General features: G+C 47.3%; 1 protein-coding gene across 1 annotated transcript in view; it reads left to right on the forward strand.

The window, feature by feature from the left end:
* Positions 1-23,914, forward strand: part of LOC116857273 (protoheme IX farnesyltransferase, mitochondrial) — a 128,216-nt gene that overhangs the window by 82,254 nt on the left and 22,048 nt on the right. The window contains exon 5 of the mRNA XM_032841218.1: positions 7,218-7,288. Coding sequence (XP_032697109.1) covers positions 7,218-7,288 — 71 coding nt within the window. The remainder of the gene's footprint in view (positions 1-7,217; positions 7,289-23,914) is intronic.

The following is a 23,914-nucleotide window of genomic DNA, read 5'->3' on the forward strand; positions in this document are numbered from 1 at the left end:
CTATCCACTCTTGGTATCTATGTTGTTTTCACTCATGAAAGTCAGGAGGATCTTAAGTACGCATTATCTGTGAAGATTAACAGGTATATTTTACATCTGAGCATCATCTCTCTGGAGTCATAATAATTACTAATGTGAAAGCGTGGTATAATAACTCATAATAGGCATCGAATAAATATTTATCCATTGGTGGGATGGTGTCCTGTATCTTCAGCATATGAGTATGAGGCAAAAACAGTGATCCAATTACTATAGTATTAAATAGAACTATTAAATTCATTCCCGAATTGATCATGAGTCACAGATTAATATAAATTACTATTCCCATATTGATTAATGCCTTTCAGACACTTAAACTGGGAATTCCTTTGCTGCTATTGGCAAGTTACTTTGTAAGTATGACGTATGAAATGAAGTGATTTGGGGTTGTTAGTTTTACAGTGAGTCATAAATAATTTCACTGCTTCCGTCTGCCGGACATCTTCCTACTTTCTTCTGGTAACACAATTTTTCTTTCCTATAGAGAAGATAACATTTGCTGCTTGAGGGAAGTAGAGCATCATGGTGTCTCTCCATCAACACCCCTCCCCGCTCGTAGGATAGTCTCCTCTGCGCCTAGCCATGAGGATGGTTCTGGACTTGACTTTTAGAGCTGTTAGGAAATCAGCTTTCTGCCTGGGTTGCCAGGAGCGTGGGGGTCCAAGGCTGCCGTGCCATTTTGGCTGCTTCGTGGAAAGGGTCTGTAAGCAGGGATGTGCCAGATACATTCAAGAAGTGGAAAGAGCTGGAATCATGGTGGCATATTTGACACTGAATCTAGTCATTCCTAAAAGCTGGTACTGCCCTGTTATAAGAGAGATAGTTCCATTTCTCTTTGTGCCACCTTGAGGTGACTTGCTACCTTTAGCAGCTCCAGGGGCCTGAGGGAGCAAAACAGAATACAGGCTCTCTGGAGGGGAAGAAGCCAGAGGGAGCATATGATGATTGGAGGGAAGATGGTGAGGTAGGGCAGCCGAGTACAAAGGAAGAAGTTTAAAATGAAAAGAGGTCCAAGGGGTGCGTGGGTGGCTCAGTGGGTTAAGCCTCTGCCTTCAGCTCAGGTCATGATCTCGGGGTCCTGGGATCAAGCCCTGCATCATGCTCTCTGCTCAGCAGGGAGCCTACTTCCCCCTCTCTCTCTGCCTGCCTCTCTGCCTACTTGTGATCTCTCTGTCAAATAAATAAATGAAATCTTTAAAAAAAAAAAAAAAAGAAAGAAAGAAAAAAAGAAAAAAGAAAGGAGTTCCAAAGACTACTAGAGTTTTACGAGGAAGGAGACTGAAAACCTTGCTTGAAAATGAGCATAAATGGAAAGTAAGTTGTTTGCTAGGGGAAAAAGCAAAGTATTACTCCCTTCTGCATAATACCTTGTTCTACGTTTGAAATATTTTCCAGTCTTCATGTATTAGGCCATTGGAGGCAAGAGGTTCAGTCCCATACAGGGTTGACAGGAAACTGTGAAGGGCCAAGAGGTAACTCGACCCCAGGAGTCCCTGTTGGGTCTCTTCTCCACTTCCCTTTATCCTAGTCCGTGGCCACAAACAACTGAAAGGAAGGGAGGACATATTTTCCCTGGCTTTGGTTTGTAAAATGCGAGGAAAGATTCTTAGCGGCCCAGTTAGAATCAGATACCTGCTCAGTAAGCCAACTGCTGTGTCCAGGTGTGGATGCTGGGTTAGACGGCCATTTGAGACCCAGTGACCGGAGCCTTCCAAAGGCAGGTGAGACATAAGCCTGGCCCCCAAGAGAAGCAGTGTGGCCAGACTGTGTTCACTACAGCGTATATCACTTCTGTCAGTATTCCAAGTAGTCAGGGCATATGGAAAAGGGGAACAGCAGAATGGTATATTGGAAGGGTTAGCAATACTGGATTTGTATTTGGTTTTAACACAAGTTGCAAGAGTTTCAGTTACTGAAACTGAAATCATAAGTTGGAGCCAACTGAAATCATAAGAACGTTATGAAAAACTTACAAAGCACAGGAACGAAATGTGAGTAAATTAAGCCCGCTGGATGTTCTACAGCCTCTGAATTTCTCATCTGACTATCCTATGCTTTATGTTTTGGAAATATGCTTTAAATATCTAAATGAAAGCACTAAACCTAACTGAAAGGCACTGTAGAAAAATGCATGAAAAACGGAATAAAGTGGCATAATGAGCTCTGGTCCCTTGGGGCTAGGAAGGATCGTTGAGCACTCATTGAAGGGAGCCATTGGCCTTGGTTCACATGGTCCTCACGGTCTTTCTACCCAGCAGTTGCCATCCTGCTAAATGTAAGCCCTCATGGAACGCTCCTCTCACGTTCTGGCACGCTCCCACTGGATTGCACGTTTGTGCTGGTTCTAGACCTCAGTTCCCATTTGTGGATGGCAGACCTGCCAGAAACATCGACAAGCAAGTATCCTTCCTTCATCCAGATGAAATCACTCCTACTGTTCCTGAACTAAGACTTGAGAACTGCCAAAATAGTTATTTATGTAAGTTTCTGTGTTCCATTAGATAACACCTTACCAGCGTTTGAATAACATGGTTTGTAATTGGAGTCCTCAACACTCCTGTGAAATTAAATTAATAGGTTATGGAGGAAAGATTATCTCAAATACCTATAGAATGTGTTTGAATGGCGGGGTTAGGGAGGGAATTTAAACAGACAGAACATTCTAATTACATGTAACTTGAACGAGTTCAATAAAGAATATAGACTTTCGGGGGCAAAGAATTCTTTAACACTTATAAATCATTGGAAAATGAATGTAATACAATCTACAGATGTACGTATTCATTTGCCCTGATAGTTCATTGAATAAATTTCTTGTGCATATTTGCATAGCTCTCTTTAACATTAAGAGTTATAAATGCAGTTATAAAATAAAAGAGTTATGAATGCAGATGCCTGGGTGGCTTAGTCAGTTGGAGTCTGCTTTCAGCTCAGGTCATGATCCCAGGGTTCTGGGATCAAGTTCCACATCCGGGTCCTTGCTCAGCAGGGAGCCTCCTTCTCCCTCTGTCTGCAGCTCCTCCTGTTTGTGCTCACTCTCTTTCTCTCTGTCTCTGACAAATAAATAAATGAATAAAAATCTTTAAAAAGAAAAAGGAATTATAAATGCATGTGTCTCAGGAAACCTGTCACTCAGAACTCTAGATAAGATGAACATATTAAAAAGTCAAACTCTTTTAAATAGTGACCCTGTTGACAGTAACAGAGAAGAAGCCCGTATTGCGGTTTGATCAGAGCACAGGGGAAGGGCGGGAAAACGGAATGGGAAGAAATCAGAGAGGGAGACGAACCATGAGAGACTCTGGACTCTGGGAAACAAACTGAGGGTTACAGAAGGAAGCAGGGTGGGGAGACAGGACAACCAGATGATGGGTACTAAGAAGGGCACGTGTTGTGATGAGCACTGGGTGTCGTACACAAGTAATGAATCGTTGAGCGCTACATCAAAAACCAACTATGGCTAACTAAACGTGATAAAACTAAACATGATTAAAATTTTTTTAATAAAAAATAAATTTAAAAATTAAAATGCAGGGCGCCTGGGTGGCTCAGTGGGTTAAGCCGCTGCCTTCGGCTCAGGTCATGATCTCAGGGTCCTGGGATCGAGTCCCGCATCGGGCTCTCTGCTCAGCGGGGAGCCTGCTTCCTCCTCTCTCTCTGCCTGCCTCTCTGCCTACTTGTGATCTCTGTCTGTCAAATAAATAAAATCTTTAAAAAAAAATTAAAATGCAAATATGATGATAAGAGAATTAAAATTAAAAAAAAAAGAGGGGTGCCTGGGTGGCTCAGTGGGTTAAAGCCTCTGCCTTCAGCTCAGGTCATGATCCCAGGGTCCTCGGATCCAGCCCCGCATCAGGCTCTCTGCTCAACGGGGAGCCTACTTCTTCCTCTCTCTCTCTATGCCTGCCTCTCTGCCTACTTGTGATCTCTGTCTATCAAATAAATAAATAAATAAAAATTAAAAAAAAAAGAAGAATGTCAGAACCACTGTGAGTGATGTAAGGGTTGTATTATGGGGGATCAAGCCGATGCGGTCCTGGGAGAGAAGCTATTTGGTGCTGGGCTGAGATAAGCAGGACTGTCAGGAAAGGTAGGGAGCCACCTGAGATCCGCAAGGCTGAGCCAAAACTTACCAGAACAAACTGGAACACGTGTCGGTCTCTAGCTGCTTCCAAGCCCGCCGCCGAAGAGCAGAGCGGGTACATTTCTCCTTGCAGCAGCGCACAGCCTTGGCCCGGTCTGAATGAGAGGTGGACAAGCTCGGGGACTGGCTGCAGCCCAGGGAGCTGGCAGGAGCTGCAGCCGCCGTGCTCCTCCAGGCCCCCAGGGCAACCAGCAGTCCCTCTGCTGTGGAGTTGAGCACAGCTGTAACTTCAGCTCCACCTCCCAAGCCCCGGGCCAGCTCTGTGGCTCCCCTACACGTCCAGCTGTGCAGGCACGGGAGTGTGGGGCAGGTTGGCTTCCGGTTAGCTGAGTTGGCATAGCACAGACCCAGTAGGCATCACGGTTCGTCCCTTGTCAGCTCAGCTAGCGCTCAGACACAGCTCTCGGTCAAAATTGGCTTGCAAAGAAGGCAATCGCAAAATTGAGTTTATGCCAATGAAATGATCCCTCTTACAACCCAACATCCACTAATCCAAAATTCACCAGCCCCTTTCTGAGTCTTTGGGTGATGTTCCTTCCACTTCAAGCTGGGTCATAGTCCCCCTTGATGTTGTGCAGCCTAAATTCTGAGACACGAGATGAAATACTGTTTAGCATACAGTCAGTGCTAGGAGAATGGGAGAGGGGAATAAAAACTTTAGTTTATATACATAACGATCATATGAAAATAAAAGTATTTGGCTTCCTTGTTTCTGCCCCTTAGTCACTGGGCCACAACTGGTATTTGTAACTACCTTTTCCTGCCAGCCATTCCATATTCCCTTTGTCCTTGGCGAACCCCCTCAGACGGTTGTAGTTCCTTGCCACCGGAGATGACCCAGAACTGAGTTCTAGAAGGGTCTGGAAGTGAAGCTCTTAGACGTTGCTAGTAGGAATATAAATGGCAGGTCCCCTTTGTGAAACTGTGTGCACTTGAAAAGGCCCTTGCGCTAGAGGGTGAAGCAGGATGTTGATTTTTCTCCCATCTCCACGGCCATAGCCGTGTTAGGCCCTCACCCTTTGTCGCCTGGGCCATTTCAGCCAAAACCGTCCTCCAAGTGGCAGTCCTAGTGACCTGCCCAACATGCATCTCCTACGTGTTAGCGTGGCGTGTGAAGGTCTCCACGATCTGGCTTTTCCCCTGCTTCTGGCGCGTCCTCTGCATCCGTCCCGTGACGCTGACGGTAATAGTTAAACGAGTCATTATTAAGTACCTGGTCCGTGCCAAGCACGACGCTGTGTATCAGTACCTTATTAATCCTCACATTAACCTTGCAAGTTGCGTGTTACTACCCCTCATTTCACAGATGAGGAAACTGGCTATCAGACAGTGTCCCATAGCCACTCATCATTGGCAAAGCCGAAACGTCACTGTCATCTCTCCCTGCAGAGCCTGGGAGGACCTTTATCCTCCGGGCTATGCTGAACTCTTTCTAGCTACTCGAGCATATCATGAAATTTCTGCTGCCGCCCACCCTGTGCCTTTCTTTCTGTATGTTTCCTCTTGCATTCTAGACTGCTCTTTGCTTCCCTCCAGTCCCCTTAAAGCATCTGACTCCTGCTGAGTTTTGAAGTCTGTTTAAGAGGGCTGGAAAGATGTGTGCCCTGCCCTGCTTGCCTCCCTGGCTGGTTCAGCGCCCGTGTTAGCACAGCTCTCTCTTCCACTGTACTCTGCACATTATCGTAATCATCTGTATCCTGGTCTCTCCGTTAGATTATAGGTCAGCAGACCTTTCTCGGTAAATGGCCAGAGAGTTAATATTTTAGGTCTTGTGGGCTATGCTCTCTGTGTTGCAACTACCCGACCCAGCCTCTGGGGTGCGAGGGCAGCCATAGCAAGACAGACAGCGAGTGTGGGTGAGTTCCCACACAGCTCTACTAATGGACACTGAAATCTGACTCTCCTATCATTTGCACATGTCACAGAATATTCTTCTGCTTTGTATATATTTTTTCAGTCATTTAAAAAACAAAATTATCGTCTTGTGAGCCATACCAAAGCAGGAGCAGGCGGCTGGATGTGGCTCATGAGCTTGCCAACCCCTGTGTTATAGTATGAATTTCTGGAAAGCAGAGCCAGAACCTCATTGTTAGGGTCACCATACCAGTGTATCGCCAGATTGGGCTGCTTTGAGAGTGAGAAGGGTTGCTGTTACTGATGCTGGAATCACAGGTGTAAAGGGGGGAGCTGCCCTGGGCAGAGAGGGGTGGTGACTCCAGTCACAGTGTCACCTTGTTGGCTGTGTACAGTTTCATGTGGGTCCTCATTACCTCAGCCCTGGTTCTTGACTTTAGAGTCCATTTCCAGTGGTTGATTCACAGGCTTGGGGATGTGTGCAAGGTTCTGAAATCGTCTAGAGCATGAAAACTTTACTCCTGCAACAATTAGCTTCCTCTGAAGGAAGCAGCTGTACCTAACTGGTTTTTAGAGTGGATCAAAGTGAAACCATGCATATTCTGGACAATTAAAGCTTATACATTTTTTTAGATTTTATTTATTTGAGGGACGCCTGGGTGGCGCAGTCAGTTGGGCGTCTACTTTCAGCTCGGGTCATGTTCCTGGGGTCCTGGGATCGAGCCCTGCGTCAGGCACCGTGCTCAGCAGGGAATCTGCTTCTCTCTCTCACTCTCCCTGCTTGTGCTCTCTCTGTCTCTCTCAAATAAATAAAATTTTTAAAAAATTTATTTATTTGAAACAGAGAGCAAGCATGAGTGGGACGAGAAGCAGAGGGAGAAGCAGGCTTCCTGCTGAGCAGGGAGCCCAACGGGGGGCTGGGTCTCGGGACCCTGGGATCATGACTTGAGCTGAAGGCAGATGCTTAACTGGCTGAGCAACCCAGGTGCCCCCCTTTTGCATAAAAATTTTAAATATGTCTCTCCCCGAGAATTCTCCTCCAAGTACCAAGAATATAAGTCTGTATGATCAAAATTAAAATGCCATTTACTGTGGACAAAAGTATAGAACTGAAGCAGAAGAGGAGAATTGTTTCATGTTATAGTTAACGTCTTCTCTCTTTTTTTCAATCTTTTTGCAGTTTTTCGAGGTGCCGTTTGATTCAAACATGAATAGGACAAAGAACAGACCTCTGGTTCGTGGACAGATCAGGTAAAATCGTGAATAGAAGTCTCATGCGCCTTCTAGAACATTCCTTTGCTCGTTCATCCTGAATCACGTCCCAGTCTTTTGCCTTGAGTTGTGAGCTGAAAATAACATCCCTCCCCAAGGGGTGCGTTGATTTGGGTGCATGGTACTTTTCAACTCTCCCCAAAATGTACTACAGAGCCCTCAAAATGGATCTAAAATTTGCCGTTCTGTTGGGGAGTAACTCATGCAAATGAATTTCTTTATGAAATTCCATTTTGAAACGCGGACTTGTTTCACTTGTAGTGGCTGAGGATGAAAACACTCCATTAACACAAATGATTTCAGACAAATCCATACAGGGTCTCGGAAGAAAGATCTGTCTGAAGCCTTACCTTTTCAGACAAACTGATAATGCTGTTATCTGCCGAGGAAAGCACTGCCCCCATTAGTCTCCTTTCTACCAAATTCAATTAAGTAGAACTAAAAGGCATATAAATATTTTAATATCACTAATGGTTAATAATTAAACATTTTACTTCCTGGAGACCTTGAAACTGGCATTTAAATCTTTTTTTTTTCAAATCCAGTGGATATCATAAGCCAAGAAGAATAAAAAGATGGTTTTACTGACAATTCTAAATCAGCGAATCTTCTCCTGTTTCCACAGGCAGTGCCCTCATGGAGCTTTAAATATATCAGGGTAACTTGTGGATCAAGTAGTCAACACCTTTTCAGTAAAACCATAAAGGAAACACATGTGGGTACAGTCAGAAGTCTGTGTAAAGATGATTTTTAATATTAGCTATTGGGAGCCTTTCAGTTCTTCGGTGAATTTAAAATACCATTATGTCGCAAAGAGCAAAGAAAACACAGAAGAACAGAAATCTCATAGCCACTGATAACTCGATTAACTTTTTTGAGATATAAGTAAAACCAACTGCTGCGTTTGCATTTAAAGTGTCCGAAGTGCTTTTATCTGGGTTGTTCTAGAAGAGCAAATGCAAGCTCTGGGACCCATCTCAAAGGCTAGAAGCTGCCCGTGCCGCTGGTCAGATCACAGGGACGTGCTTACGTCCTCCTGCAGGGAAATCTCGCTTTCCCAGAGATCCAGGGGAATGTGGGGCAAGCCCAGCAAGTGGCCTTCGGGCATCTAATGACAATCAGATAAAGGCCTGCCACTGTCCACATCTCCTCTTCCTCTGCCCAGTGTGGTCCTTTCCTGCACCCACGAAAGCCACGTCGACCCATGCATCCAGGGAGGGGCGCACATGGCCTTGACGGTTGGCATTGGCAATGCCCGTCCTTCACAGGAGAGAGGCTGCTGCACAATTATTAGTCTTGTTAAACCGGTACCATCTTCTTTTGTTTGCAAGATGACCCGGGCAGAATCTCATCTACGATAATAAACCTTAATTGCTACCTAAAGAAGCCTCTGAAAGGGCAAGTGATAGGGCCGAAGAAAGGACTCCGACTTAGGTGAAGCGCTGGGATGTATTTTATGAAACAGGTCCAAGGAGCCGTTCTGAGTCTGGGGAGAAGAAATCTTGCCCTGAGAATCATAGTTTTAAAAGTGGGGACTTTATATCTCGCCACATAGGGTTTATTATAACCTAGTAAATGACTAATTACTACGCAGATCTATTGTGTGGCTGTTGGGGGGGTATAGAAAGTCTTCCAGACCACCCGTTAGCATCCATTTCCTCAGCTTTGCTGGTTCTGACGTTCACAATGGCCCTTAGGCATTTAAGTGTAAAGCGCAGCCAGTTTATTTTGAAATTCTCTGTTTGGTATTCCCTGCCCCATTTGACTGGGGCTGACCTGCCTTACTGAATCTGTCCCATTTCACAGACTTTGCAGTTGGGCGTGTGAAGTGTCAGTTCCTGACATCATTAACGGGTCTGGGAAGGAAGTCCTGGGACGTCTTTGCTGATGACAGCTGTTTCTGTCTTAGTACCTAGCTTGGCCTCTCTCCATTCTGAAGAAATGCTATGAGCATTTATGGGAAAAAATATATATTGCGTTAATTTTCTTTTAAGTAATTGCAGTTTTTTTTTTTTTTTTTTTAAAGATTCTATTTATTTATTTGACAGACAGAGATCACAAATACGCAGAGAGGCAGGCAGAGAGAGAGGGGGAAGCAGGCTCCCCATCAAGCAGACAGCCCAATGCAGGGCTCGATCCCAGGACCCTGAGATATGACCTGAGCCGAAGGCAGAGGCTTTAACCCACTGAGCCACCCAGGCGCCCCAATTGCAGTTTATTTTGAAAATTTTTACTGGCATAAATAAAATTATATTCTAAGGAGTTAAAGAAATAGACTTAAAGAAAGAAACATGCCTGGACTAGTTGTTCTGGTTTTGGGGTGGGTTTTTTTTTTTTTTTTTTTTTTGAGAACCTGGAAAATCAGTACAGTTGTGCACATGTGTGGCTGCCGTTCTCTGAACTTTTCTTCATTTTTTCCAGAAAAACATGGCAGGGTAGGTGGGCGCTGAATGCTTTATGGTGCTGATCCAGAAGATAGTGCTTTTTGCTTGTTTAATTTAGTCTTTATTCCAGGATTAAAGGTATCGTAAGACTGTGTTTTAGCAAAGCAGAGAAATGTGTAAAGAAAGTCAGGGTTAAAGAAAATAGAATACAGGATAAGTGGTAAGAGAAGGAAAGTGTCTCCAGTTCACATAGTTGATAAGGTTGAACTGTGGATTTCATTCTGCATTCCCGGTGATATCACAGCTCTACCATAAAGCTAAGTGCTGCGTGCCTTATTGATACTTAATTCCCCCGCAGCACCATAAGATAGATGCTGTTGAATGCTCCCAGTACGTAGGGGATCCAAGTAATACAAAGAAGTAGCAGAATAATACAAAGAAATTTGGCCTACTCCATTGGACTCCCTGCCCCGAGTCCCTAACAGCTACACATAACTGTCTCTGAAGGTCTCTTTGTCCTTGAGAAGAAAACACCACTCTAGGGAGATGCAACTTCTCTCTCTCCGTTCTCAAAAAATACGACGGGACACATGGTGATGATCTTAGAAGAGTGTCCTGTGTGATGTCCATGGAGGAGGCAAATCCTTTTCTGAGGCATCTCGCCGTGCAAGCCCGGGGGGAGATCCTGAAGATCAACTCTGGCTGAGGGGCATCTCTGATGGTTCACCTTGATCCAGGGATGAAAGATTTATTTATTTTTTTTATGTGAGGGAGAGAGAGTAAGAGAGCAGGGGGAGAAGGAAAGGGAGCAAGAAGATCCCAGGCAGACGCTCTGCTGAGCGTGGAGCCTGACGCGGGGCCCGATCCCAGGACCCTGAGACCATGACCTGAGCGAAACCAAGAGTCAGACGCGCAGCCGACCGAGCCACTCAGGTGTCCCTGCTCCAGGGGTTCAATGGAGCCCATGAAAGAGAGAGGAGAGAGGGTGCCGATATCAGCTGTGTGTCGGGCAGTGTGGGGAGTGTCCTCTGCCGCAGGACACGATTGTATAGTGGGCTAGAGGTGGAGTGGCCGTTCGTCCTGGTTTTCCCAGGACAGTGCTGGTTCCCAGTAGGATTGCTGATGGCATCCCACTCTCACTCTCAGTAACGTCCAGGCTGAACGACAACTCTGTCACCTGGTAGAACTGGATTCCCTTATTTTTTAAGTTTACTTCCTATAAATTCCAACTGCTTTTTTTTTTTTTTTTTTTTTTTTTGACTAGAGGAGGAAAAAAAAAAACACTTAACTGGAACGTATGTTCTAAATCAGTTTATAGGTACCCACCATACCACATACCCTTCCAAATAGCTTTTTTTTTCTTTTTTCTTTTCTTTTTTTTAAAGATTTTATTTATTTATTTGACAGAGATCACAAGTAGGCAGAGAGGCAGGCAGAGAGAAAGGGAGAAGCAAGCTCCCCGCTGAGCAGAGAGCCCGACTTGGGGCTTGATCCCAGGACCCTGGGATCATGACCTGAGCTGAAGGCAGAGGCCTAACCCACTGAGCCACTCAGGTGCCCCACGGCCTGGACATTTCTGACAAAAATGTCACAGTTCTGAATGACTTGTCAGGAGGGAGTTGGGCTTAGAGCTCCCTTTTGATTCTCTGGCAGAGAACAGAGCATAGACTTCACATCGCACGTCCAGAACTCCCACTAAAGGGCGGGTCAACTTACCCAAGGAGTCAAATCCACAAGTCACATAATGAAGGTTAATGTCAAGAGAAGTTAATCCTATTGGAAAGTCAGATCCAGTGTGATCCAAGTTTTAACTTGGTGCTTGAAGAACATTAACCAGCAATTTTTTAAAAATCTGTATAATAGAAGGCATTTCCATCTTCAGATGTTCTTCCTATGGTCAGAGTCTAGTGAAAAATGGTACCTAACAGACTCAAAGCTTAGGCAAGTCACTGGATCAACCTTTCCCCACCACCTCCCCCTCCCCTAGGATTGCCATTCCAACCTTGCAGCATCGCCGTGCAGGTGGTAATAAGATCCATAAAATCATGCAAATACATATGCATTGTTGGGAAGAAGGTTTAAAACTCAAGAAAAAAAAGGAGTCATTTGTAGAAATTTCACTTCTTTCCAAAAGTTGCTTTAAAATATAAATATTCCCCAAAGAATAAATAAATACAATAAAATAGAAATATTCCAGTACTTACCAGGCAACAACATAAAGAAGAAATTTAGATTAGTTTCTAGGGTTAGGGAGAAAGAAGCAAAACACTTGGAAAGGGAGAGAACTCAGAAAGTGGCAGCTTGTACGTGTTTCCGTGGCTGTGCCAGTGTTGGTACGCCCACCCAGGGGTGGCATTTCCGAATCCTTCCTTCTTGCTTACCACCGTCAGGACACGTTTGTAAGAGAAGGTCGTCCCAGGAGAGGAGTGTGCGGGTTGCCAGGGCTACTAAGAGGTGGATAACCGGCTCTCTATTCTCTTAGGACCGCATCAAGGAGGTAGCGGGCCCAGCGTGTCAAGGACACGAAATGTTGCCGTGCGTTCAGTTTACTCGGTAAATGTAGCTGTGAATGCACCTGCGAGCCAAGCTCCATGCCAGACCCGGGGGTGCCGTGGTCAGCGCGGCAGGAGGGACATGCCGGGGGGATGGGGCAGCACAAAGAGGAGAACCTGACACAGACGGCGGAGGTCCGGGGTGGACTCAGCAGAGGGGTGAGGTCTTGAAGCCGAGACCCAGAGGATGGGCACGAGCTGACCCAGCCTGTTCTTTTCCAAGTTCTTTCCGTTCCTTCCTCCTCTGGACGCACCTTCTTTGGTGGTCGCTAGCCTCCTTCTGATCTCATTCTTGGCAGACGCTGCACTCTACAGTCTATACCTCTGGCCCAGACTGCTCTTCTGGGTGGAGACCCTTTGAACATCTCTTTTGGGGTGCTTCCAGAGGCGTCTCAGCTTCCGGAAGTGTGTAACCCAGGACGTCACTGCCTCCCCCACGCTGGCTCACATTCCAGAGTCAGGCGCCTGTAGGTCACTCTAGACTTTCCGTCCCGCCCCCTTCATCCGACCGTGGGCGAGACTGTGTCTTTCCAGCGCCCAGCAGCACCCTGGAGTCCGCCCTCTCGCCCCACCGCACTGGGCAGAGCATCCCCGGCTCGCCCTGCGCCTTAGAACCGCGCCCCAGCTGGTCTCCAGCCGCTCTTTCCGGCTGTCTTCGGCACCTTCCCCTTCAACAATCCCACCGGTTTCTGCCTTAAAACCTTTGGGCGTGAGCACCTGGGTGACTCAGTGGGTTAAAGCCTCTGCCTTCGGCTCAGGTCATGATCCCAGGGTCCTGGGATCGAGCCCCATGTCGGGCTCTCTGCTCAGCAGGGAGCCTGCTTCCTCCTCTCTGTCTGCCTGCCTCTCTGCCTACTTGTGATCTCTGTGTGTCAAATAAATAAATAAAATCTTAAAAAAAAAAAAAAAAAAGAAAAGACCTTTGGGAGTCTTCTAAATAGATTTAAGAGGAAATACTTGTTTTCAGTGCTTTACTGCGTCCTAGAAGGCCTTTTGCGGTCTGAGCCTTCCGGCCCTCGCAGCCTCACCCCCTTGCGATGTTCACCTCTACTCACTCACCCCTTTGTCTTCGGTTGTGCCTGAACGGAACCGCTGCTGGTGTCACCTGTGTCACCAGGTGTGCGGACCTTGCGCTTCCGGGCCCGGCGGGCGTGGCGCCAGGCGCTCCTTCCGCGGAAAGGCGCGGCCCCTCCCACGCTGCAGCGATGGGGGTTAGAGGCTTGGTCGCGGAGCCGCGGCTGCTCTGCGGTCGTGCCTCCGCTGCAGCACGTAGTAGCACGTGGCTTGCAGTTTCCTCTGCCTCCTGCTCTGCTACGTTACGTGTGTTCTTCCGAGACAAGGGCCGGGTCCTCCGCCGGTGCGTCTCCTGCACCCGCGATCACTGACGCGAAACCACTTGCCGGGCGCCTGCCCTGTGCCCAGCGCTATTGTTAGTGCCGCGATCCCGGAGGGAACAAAGCAGGCAAGAATCCCTCGCATCACCGAGCCTGCATTCCGGCCATCACACCGGGCACATCGATGACGCTTACTGAGGGGTGGGGGCACCGATGGTTGGACGGATGGATGGACAGACGTTAGAGAAGTAGAAGCGACCTCCCAAGTGCGGGAAATACAGAAGCGAAGACTCTGAGTCAGAAATACCTGGCACCAGGGCATCAGGGGGATGAGGAGGCTCGAGCAGCCAGTGAGCAGGGAGCGTGAGCGACGGTGGGGTGGGCTGTAGGCCGTGACCAGTGGACCAAGTTCGGATGGCACAGGCGTACAGTGAAGTGGAGGTCATACGAGGCGAGATGAGCCTGAGGAGTAAAGGTGCCAGGAAGGGAGTGCAGAGTATGTGTTTAAGGACAAAAATAAATGGCCAGACTCCGAGGGAAGGATTTGAAGGAGCGTAGTGAGGAAGCAAAGCCAGGAAGGAGGCTGAGAAAACGAGAAAACGTGCCTGCTGCACCGGATCGAGGGCTCTTCTGTAGGGATGGGTCCGTGCTGTGTGTTGTGCTGGGGCTCCTGAGCGCAAGACAAGGAAAGGAAACAACAGGCCCATCCACGTCTTGGGAAGGAAGAAATGAACTCTTCCTTCCAGACAGCGTGAGGGTCAACATGGAAAATGCAGATGAGTCTACAAAAAAACTACGAGAACATGTGAGTGAATATCGCAGGGGGACGAGACACCAGGTCAAGACACAGAATCCAGCTGCAGAAAGCTGGGCAAAGAGCTCTTCCACAAAACGCAAAAAGCACAAACCGTAGATGAAGTCTTCGGTGAATTAGGCTTCACCAAAATAAAAATTTCTCCTTTCCAGAAACACTTCTGAAAATGACCAGACCAGCCACAGAGTAGGAGAAAATACTGCAAAGCATAGAGCTCCTCAGGGTCTTGTGTCCAGAATACGTACAGAATCCCTAAAACCACTCATAAGAAAGCAACCCAGTTAAAACATGGACAAAACACTCACTCTCCTAAAGAAGATGTACAGGATCCGTGGGTGGCTAAGTCGGTTAAGCGTCTGCCTTTAGCTCAGGTCAGGATCCCAGGGTCCTGAAATCGAGTTCCTTGTTGGACTCCCTGCTCAGTGGGGCGTCTGCTTCTCCCTCTCCCTCTCTTTGTGCTCTCTCTCAAGTAAAATCTTTTTAAAGATTTTATTTATTTATTTGACAGAGAAAGATCACAAGTAGGCAGAGAGGCAGGCAGAGAGAGAGAGAGAGAAGCAGGCTCCCCACTGAGCAAAGAGCCTGATGCTGGGCTCGATCCCAGACCCTGAGATCGTGACCTGAGCCCAAGGCAGCGGCTTAACCCACTGAGCCACCCAGGTGCCCCTCAAGAAAAATCTTTTTTAAAATAAAAAATAAAATTTTAAAAAATAAAGAAGACATACAGATATCAGATAAACACAAAAGGTTTCAACATCACTGATCATTAGGGGAAATGCAAATGAAAACCACAGTGAGTCAGTTAAGCCTCTGCCTTCAGCTCAGGTCATGATCCCAGAGTGCTGGGTTTGGGTCCAATGTCAGGCTCCCTGCTCAGCGGGGAGTCTGCTTCTCTGCCTCTCCCCTGACTGGTGCTTTCTCTCTCTCTCTCTCTCTCTCTCTAGTAAATAAATAAAATCTTAAAAAAAAAAAAAAAAGAAAGAAAGAAAAGAAAACCACAATGAGACACCACTACACACCTATGAAAACAGTTAACATTTTTAAAACAGTAATACCAAGTGCTAGCAATGATGTGGAAAGATCAGCATCCTCCTGGGTTTCTGGCATGAATACAAAGGGGTACAGTTACTTTTTGTAAAACAGTTTGGCAGATTCCTATAAAGCGAAACAAGATTTGCCATATAACCCCACTCCTACATGTCTCTGGAAGCACATGTCCATAGACACGTGTCCCAAGACCTGTACGTGAATATTTTTTTTTAAAGATTTTATTTATTTATTTGACAGAGAGAGAGATCACAAGTAGGCAGAGCAGCAGGCAGAGAGAGAGAGAGGCGGAAATAACTCCTGCCGAGCAGAGAGCCCAATGCGGGGCTCGATCCCAGGACCCTGAGATCATGACCTGAGCTGAAGGCAGAGGCTTAACCCACTGAGCCACCCAGGTGCCCCTGTACGTGAATATTTGTAACAGTTTGATTCATGATCACTGAAAGCGTCCTAACTGTCCCTCAGCTGGTGAACGTGTGTAGGTACAAGGACGTGGACACAGTTCCAAAGCATTGTCAGTGAAAGATAGCAGAGGTTACATACTGTATGATTCCATGTTTATGACGTTTTGGAAAGCCAAAACTTGAGGGACAGAAATCAGATCAACGGTGACCAGGAACTGGGGGAGGAAAAAAGGGGATTGGGTACAGAAGAGCATGAAGGGACTTTGTGAGGGGACAGAAATATTCTATATCTTGATCGTGGTGATGCTTACACAATTGTACATCTTTTTCAGAAGTCAGATCTAACCACACGCCTGAAACGTGTGAATTTTACTGTGTGCAGAACAGCTGGATTTTCGGGGCACTTGGTTTTTCCCTGGGGCCCATATTGATGTAGACTGCAGAGCGTAAGAAGTTGGGGTCACCCTGCCTGGTGAAGCAGGTGAGGAATCTAGATTTTGAGTCCAGGAGTGGTAGTAAACTGCTGTAACCTCTTCTGGAAAATGGGGAGACCACCCTTACCTCGTAGTGTTGGATGAGAACGTGACCCTTCTAAAGCAGACAGCGAATGACTGTGCCGTCATCCCTGTGGTGGTTACGACTTTCCGACAGCCGTGTGCTGAGCACGTCTGGGTGTTAGGCTCTGGCTAAGTGCTGGGATATGGCTGACATGACCTGGTTCCTGCCCTTGTTACCATCCGGTGGGGGAGGTAGAAAGTAAAGCGTGAACAAATAAATTTTGTTTATTTATTTTTATTTTTTTTTTTTAATTTTTTGTGGTGGGGAGGGAACAAGTAAATTTTAAAAGGTCATTCTCGGTGGCCATCAGTTGTGCCACGAAAATAAACAGGTAATGCAGTGCAATTGGTGGAGACCCTTTGAGAATGGGAAGTAGAAAGACAGTGTTCCTGAGGGAGTGGCAGATGCGTTGAGACCCGAGGGGGGAGGATGCAGAGAGCGGCAGATGCGAAGCCCAGGCAGTCAGGGAGGAGCGGAGTGCTAGGGGATGGGGTCGGAAGTGCAGCATACTGAGAAGTCTGGCTTGAACCTGTGGGCAGTGGGATGCCGGGAATGCGTCCTAACAATGGGATTGCTGTGATCACCTTTATGTGCTTAAAAGAACTTCAGAATGTCCCAGAGCATCCCAGGAGTGAGCGGAGGCCTGGTACGGGCCCAGGGGAGTGGATGACGGCGTGGGCCAGGGCGGTCGCGGCGGAGGTCACGTCCGCTGTTGCTCTGTTCAACACGTGGCTGGCCGCCATTGCCATCAAGTTCACTTGAATTGTGTCTGCTTCTCAAAGCCTTTCCGTCTTAGTGCCTCCATAAAATGCCAAGTCTGTATATCGAAGGTATCACTCACTGTTAATAAAAGAAAGACTGTCTTCCTGATCAGCTGTTGGGAAAATATGGTTTTTCCTAGTGGATGGAAAGATGACTTTTTTTTTTTTTTCCCAATATTAAGGTGACGTGTTTAAGTCCATCTCAGCCCTTGCAGGCCCACGAGAAGTGCTTGCTCACTCTCACTGTTCTAGAGAACGCTGTGGCCTCCATAATAATTGCAGGTGATTCACAGAAACATCTTTCTGCAGCTTCTGTTTATCAAGTGCAATTCCTCTGGAAACATTTGACCCCGTGGCTCTCCGTGCTTTTTACTTCCGCCCTTGGGCCTTTGTGGCAGAATTACTTATCAGAGTCTTTAATGGCTTGGGGGCCACTTGACGAATCTGAGCACACTGTAGCTCATGTCCCTTAGGAAGCGTCCCAGATGCTCGTGGCTAAACACGGAGTCCTGGTGCCTTTGGCTAGCTGGAGAGCTCCGGCATCTCCGTTTGTGTCCAAGGATGCATGGAGACCGTGGCTCCGGAGGGTCCCAGTGGCGCCTCACCCCGGAGTTTATCCCCCATCAGCTTGGAGCCAGCTACCTCTGTTCCCCTGGGGCTGAGTGTCAGCACAGACTCGTCACAGCCTGAGCGGTCCACAGCTCCGGTATCTGGGGACATGTGTTGGCAAGGAACTTATCACAGGAAAAACCAGGAAGCATAACGCCTCTGAGCCTCCTGTCTCCCTTCCTTCCACCCCCTTCCTTGTCATGGGTGTCCTGCACCTGGAGCTCCTTCCACTCCCCGGAGCTGCCTGGCTACCTGCAACGTTGGTCCTCATTGGAGAAAACGGATCTGGTAGTCTGAGGGTGGCCGAGGTGCAGGGTCAGAGGAGGAGCGGAGGTTAGAAGGAGATGTCCCCCGTCGTCCTTCTAAGATGCACTCCAGTCCTGTGTAGGAGGACCAAGTATTCTTGCATAGCAGGTAATAGCTGCGGGAAGCTGACACCTGGTTTTGGCAGTTGCTGGGGGCTCCTGAGGCCCCTGGGACCCTGTTTCTACCTGTGGTCCCCAAGCTCAAAGACCTAGCTTGCCTGAGAACAGGTGTTGGGCTCAGCCCCTCCCCGGCGTCTCAGGCCTCTTCCAAACCCACCACCCCATTGAGGCCCTTCCTTCTGACTTCATATTTGGTCCTTCTGTCTTGGAGAAAAGTCTGCTGAATCAGCTGCTGCCTCTAGTTTTTGTCTTCCTCCCTCCCTGTCCACCTCCGCTTTGCTCTGTACTTCAACTTCATTTTCCTCTCGGCACCTTGGCTCTTCCGATCCCACTTTTGCCTGAACAGACTCAGCATCAAAATGGCAGCCTCAGCCTTAGCCTCCCGGGTCTGGCAGAGTCCTCTGCCCTGGTCGCAGAGCCTTGTGAGAGGAAACAGGATTGTCCCAGCTTGGGACAGATGAGTCATCCCAGGTCCAGTCCCCTGGAAGCAAGGGAAGGGATGCAGGGGGGGGCCCTAAGTGTGCGGCTCAGGGTGGGAGCGGGGACGCACACAGAGGACCTCAGGCTCCTTCTTCCGCTGAACTTGAGCTTGCTGTGGGCCAGATGTGAGTCTCAGGCACTCATTCTGCTTTGTCACTTTCTAGCTGTGATGCACCCCCCCCACCCAGTGTACGCACTTCATGTCAGATTCTTTCCGTGTTTCGCCTCACCTGCAGAGACGTACACATCCTTCCTCGCCATCCTCCGTGTGCTTGGCAGTTGTAGGAGTGTTCCCCGGTTCTGTCAAAGCCAGAGTTTTCTGTTCGAGGTTCTTTTTTAGAGTCTGTTCAGGTTCCATTTCTGCTTTAGGTTCTCTTTATTTTCGGAGAAGACAGAGGGTCTCAGGCACCTTTAATCTGCCATGTTTACCCATTTTGAGGTCCCTCAGACTTAAATTTCTAATGTATCCTAAACACATATTTTTTTGTTAAGTAATAACTTTTTTCCTGGTCTGTCCTAACTAAAACGAATCGTTCTTACGAATGCCAAGGTCTAGAGTTTCTTCTGTGTATTTTAGAATTAAATAATTCCTTTGTCCAATTCATTAAGAATTTATTGATTACCAATAATGCTACCAGCACTGGCAGTTCTGTTTTTATAATGCTCAAAAGGCTTATAATCTGGGTGAAGAAATTAGCCAGATGCATACAGCGCTTTGTAGGCAGCCGTCCAATACACACTGAGTGAAACGAAGGAATCAGGCAAACAAGAAGGGCTCTGGGAGGTCAGGAAAAAGGAGGGCCGGGTAAGGACAGCCTGGGCCGCAAAAGAGCTCCCTGAACGCGGGCCTGGGCCGGGCCTCCTTCCTTGTCATTTTGAAACACATGTGTATTTTGATGACCTCTCCTGGAATTAGCCATTTTCCAGCGTGGTGATGCCGACAGGGAAGTAATACATGTCCACATTCGTCTGTCCAGCAGAATGGATCGGGCGAGGGTGACCCGTAACTGGGAAGCCGTAGGTGTGGGCTGCCGGCGGGGGAGAGAGAGGGCGAAAAGCAGACGGAAAGGCTATTGAGACAGGGCAAATGAAAACACTTGGGTTCGGGCGCGGCCAGTACCTGCTGTTTAAATCAATGACAACCATGGAGTTTTCCAAGTGAAATGAATGGATTGTTTAGTTGGCATTATTAACTTAGAGCGGGGTTTAGCTTAAGCATTATAGGGATTTACAGGAGACATTTTTCAAATTTACTGAAGGTTTTACCAGTAAGCACTTAAGCAAATGTAAACATTTTGCGGGCTGCAGGGGAGCCGTGACTGTCATTCATCACCCAGGCCCGCTGGTCCCGCAGACGAGTACCCAGATCCGGCAAACGCTCCGTAGAAGTTTCTGAGGATTGTTATGATTAGTCTCTGGGTGCGTATATCCTGCAAATGTAGTAAGAACGTAAACATTTTATAAGTATAGAGATGGGTTTTTTTTTTGTTTTTTTTTTTTTTTTTAGTGTTAGCCAGTCGTTTGACGCGGCGGGAGGACCATATTTGGTCTCAACTTAAGAATCATGGTGCTAAGGTAGAGACTCGTGTCCTAAAAATCATTCCCTATGACGAACCACACAGGCTGGAAACAGAAAGGTTTTATACACATCAGTGTGCTTCGCCGTGGCAGTGGGCGGACGAGGGGAGCCCTGGTGTCTCCTGGAAGTGAATTTTCCTTTCTCCCGTTGTCAGAAGGAAGAAGAAAGCATTTACAGTTATTTTGAAGCGTCGCGAGTTGCGAACATTTTCTCGTCGGCCGTCCCTGGGATGGGGGGGTCTTTAGTTCCCATGTCTCATCTTATAACCAAAAAGCACTCAGATGTTCTCATAAATAAAAATACGAAGTGTTAACAGTCACATCCTCGTAGCCCAGTTAATCCCTTGTGCCCACCTGAGCAGTAAATCCTAGGAGCCAACACCTCGTATGAATTGCCTGGAGTCAGTGAGTCTCACATCCTCTCACTTTCCCTCTCTCTTCTCAGATGAGACGAGGTGGAAAGATCTGGCATGACGGACCATCATTCCCGTTGACTGGTGGTTCGCAGAGGGTGGTCTGAAGGTGGTGTTTGTTCCCTCTTGTGCGTGGCCTGTGAAGGTCTGTCTCAGCCAGCATTTGGGACACACTGGCCTTGGATACGGGGAACAGAAAGATGAACGGTCCAGAGTGCAGGCACCAGAGCAGTTCGGATGTGGTGGGATGGGCGGGAAAGACAGCAGCTCTGTCTGGGGAAGGACTGAGACGGCTGTGAGAGCCAAGGCCGGGCAGACCACCCGAGGGCCGGGGCGAGGGGCAGGAAGGACAGCAGGCTGCGGGGAAGCGTGCTTGGAGGACTTGTCTGGATGCCGAGGCTGAGTCTCAGAAGCTGGGAGAGAAATGGCCACATGAGACTGAAGAAAGTACAGGAGTGGTCAGCTCTAGGGCCGTGGAGCCGTCTGTATTCCATAGCGGAGACCTTTAACCTGGGCCTCTGAGGGCTGAACGGCAGCCAACAGGCCAGATCCTGAAGAGACTTTTTTTTGTTTGGCCTATTGTGCATTTCTGCTGTGGCCAACACTGAAAAATAGAAAAGCCCAGGTTTCCGGGCTTTTTTGCGCATTCCCACGTGGTCTCTGCCAGTCAGACCTGAGGACCAATTCCCACTGTTCATCACCACTCGTGTTTCTTCAGGGAGGCCCCATTTGCTCCTTTACTTTGCCAGCCTGATCCCTGTGACACATCCCGGTGTCTACAGACAGTACCCTGAACCTCAGGCTCTGGGCCTAGACCATAGGATCTGGTCCTGGACCATAGGCTCCAGTCCTGGACCACAGGCTCCAGTCCTGGACCATAGGGTCTGGTCCTGGACCATAGGCTCCAGGCCTGGACCATAGGCTCTGGGCCTGAACCACAGGCTCCAGTCCTGGACCACAGACTCTGGTCCTGGACCACAGGCTCCAGTCCTAGACCATAGGATCAGGTCCTGAACCACAGGCTCCAGGCCTGGACCACAGGCTCTGGGCCTAGACCACAAGATCTGGTCCTGGACCACAGGCTCCGGTCCCAGGCTCTGCCGGCAGTGGAGTCACCTGCACTTTCATCGGGCGGTGGCATGTGCCTCCAGGTACTCTCCAGAGCTACAGGATGGGTAGTATTATTCCCTAGCCTCGCTTCTTATAAACTGTGTTTTATTAACGCTTTCCAAAGACTCCTTAAAATTCTGTGACCCTCACTTTACGGAGGTGAACAAAGCCGTTTTTTGAAATAGAATCCTATAAATTAAAAAGGGGCAGGGGTAGGAAAATTAAACCATCTGGCTCAACCAAGGAAAAGGAAAAATATGGGGGTGTTATGGGTGCTGGGGGTCGTGGAGGAGTTCAGGAGTTTGAGAAATACACTGAGATAAGACCACCCCCTATGCTACAAACTTGGTTTCCACGGACGGGATGAAACTACAGGAATCTCTTCTTGAAAATCCCAGTCTTTGTGCAAACAGTTTATCCTTAATTTAGGCTGAGTGGAGGTAGCATAACTCAGGAGTCCCCATTTGCTTTTTCCTTGAAGTAGAGGTCACATCGCGTCTCAGAGGTCAACAGTAAGGCTTATCTTCACTCCCCCCACCCTGCCTATCTTGCTTATGTCCCTCCTACATTAGTAAGATTCCTTCAGCTGATTTTGGAAACTCATTCAGCTCAGACCTGCTTTGTTTTCGTCCTTGGGAGGAAAAAAAAACGTTTCTTAATAATAATGCCGCAGCCCCACTCCTGAATACAGCCCTGCCAAACATTCGTGCTTATTCTTGAATTTCTCTTAAACACTTTTTTAAAAGATTTATTTATTTGAGAGAGAGAGAGCGTGCACGCAGGGGGCCGGATGGTGGAGGGAAAGGGAGAGAGAGAACCTCAAGCAGACTCCCCACTGAGCACAGAGCCCATCATGGGGCTTAGTCCATGACCCTTGAGATCGTGACCTGAGCCAAATTCAAGTCAGACGCTCAACTGACTGAGCCACCCAGGTGCCCTTAAACATGTTTTTTAAATTTAATTTTTAGGCAGGTTACCATCATTTTATACGTAATTGATAGCTTTTCCCAAACTGCTGTAATTAATTTTTTTAAAGATTTATTTATTTGTCAGAGAGAGATCACAAGCAGGCAGAGAGGCAGGCTGAGAGAGAGGAAGGGAAGCAGGCTCCCTGGTGAGCAGAGAGCCGGATGCGGGACCGATCCCAGGACCCTGAGATCATGACCTGAGCCCAAGGCAGAGGCTCAATCCACTGAGCCACCCAGGAGACCAATTTTCTTTTAAGATATGTTTTGTGTCCACGTTTTCTTCACCTGTTCCTTAAATTCTGAATTTTCATCAATCCTCGTGATCTCTGTAACTTGAATCTTATTCGGAAATAGAAAATTCCGGAATAAGATACTGGGGAGACATTTTCAAAACAGTTACCTGTAGAGACTTCCCCCCCCAGAAACTCAGGTCAGAGCTCAAATGTGGGATTTATACAGGAAATTAAAGCTAAATTGGCTTGGTATGATTAAGCTTTGGGGTTTTCTTTTGTCTTTTAAAGAAGGAGATTTTATTTCGTAACTTAAAAACCATTTATTCTGGAAGAATGATCAAGAAGTATGAAATTAATTTTTATGTAAATCAGTTACCTACAGAGCTGCTTAAGTATAAAGCCTTCTTGCCTTAACGTAATGTTTCACGGACCTCTCCGACACATGTCTTAGAGAGAACACGTCTCTGCAGTAAGCTATTTCAAAGTCAAGTCATTTAAATTACGTTTATTAAGTGCGGTAAAATAGCCATCAAATTAAAGCTTGTATATTTTTTCCTCATTTGTTCCCAGTTTCTACAGAAAATTCCAGTTCAGTACAGCCACTAAGGATTGGTGTCTAGTAAACAAAGAAATACAGTATTTTAAAGGAAGAATAAATAATTCATAAAAATGCACACACAGATTCTCCTATTCTAGTCTGTTGTTTCTTTTCGGAAGTAGCCTTGGGCAGGAGAGGCAGAAGGAGAAGGCCCCCGGTGCATTGATGCTCAGTAGAAAGATATCTCAATTTGAAATGTAATTCAGTTTTGGATATGAGTTTGGAAATAAATCATCATTCACCTCTCGGCATGAGCCATGAACCTATTTGCCTGTGTGAATGAATATGAAAAAATCGTTTTAGTTCAATGGCTAGATCCTTTTTCTGCCACCGTCCT

Source organism: Lontra canadensis, unplaced genomic scaffold (assembly GCF_010015895.1).
Source record: "Lontra canadensis isolate GAN:19392208 unplaced genomic scaffold, GSC_riverotter_1.0 scaffold122, whole genome shotgun sequence".
Classification (NCBI taxonomy): domain Eukaryota; kingdom Metazoa; phylum Chordata; class Mammalia; order Carnivora; family Mustelidae; genus Lontra; species Lontra canadensis.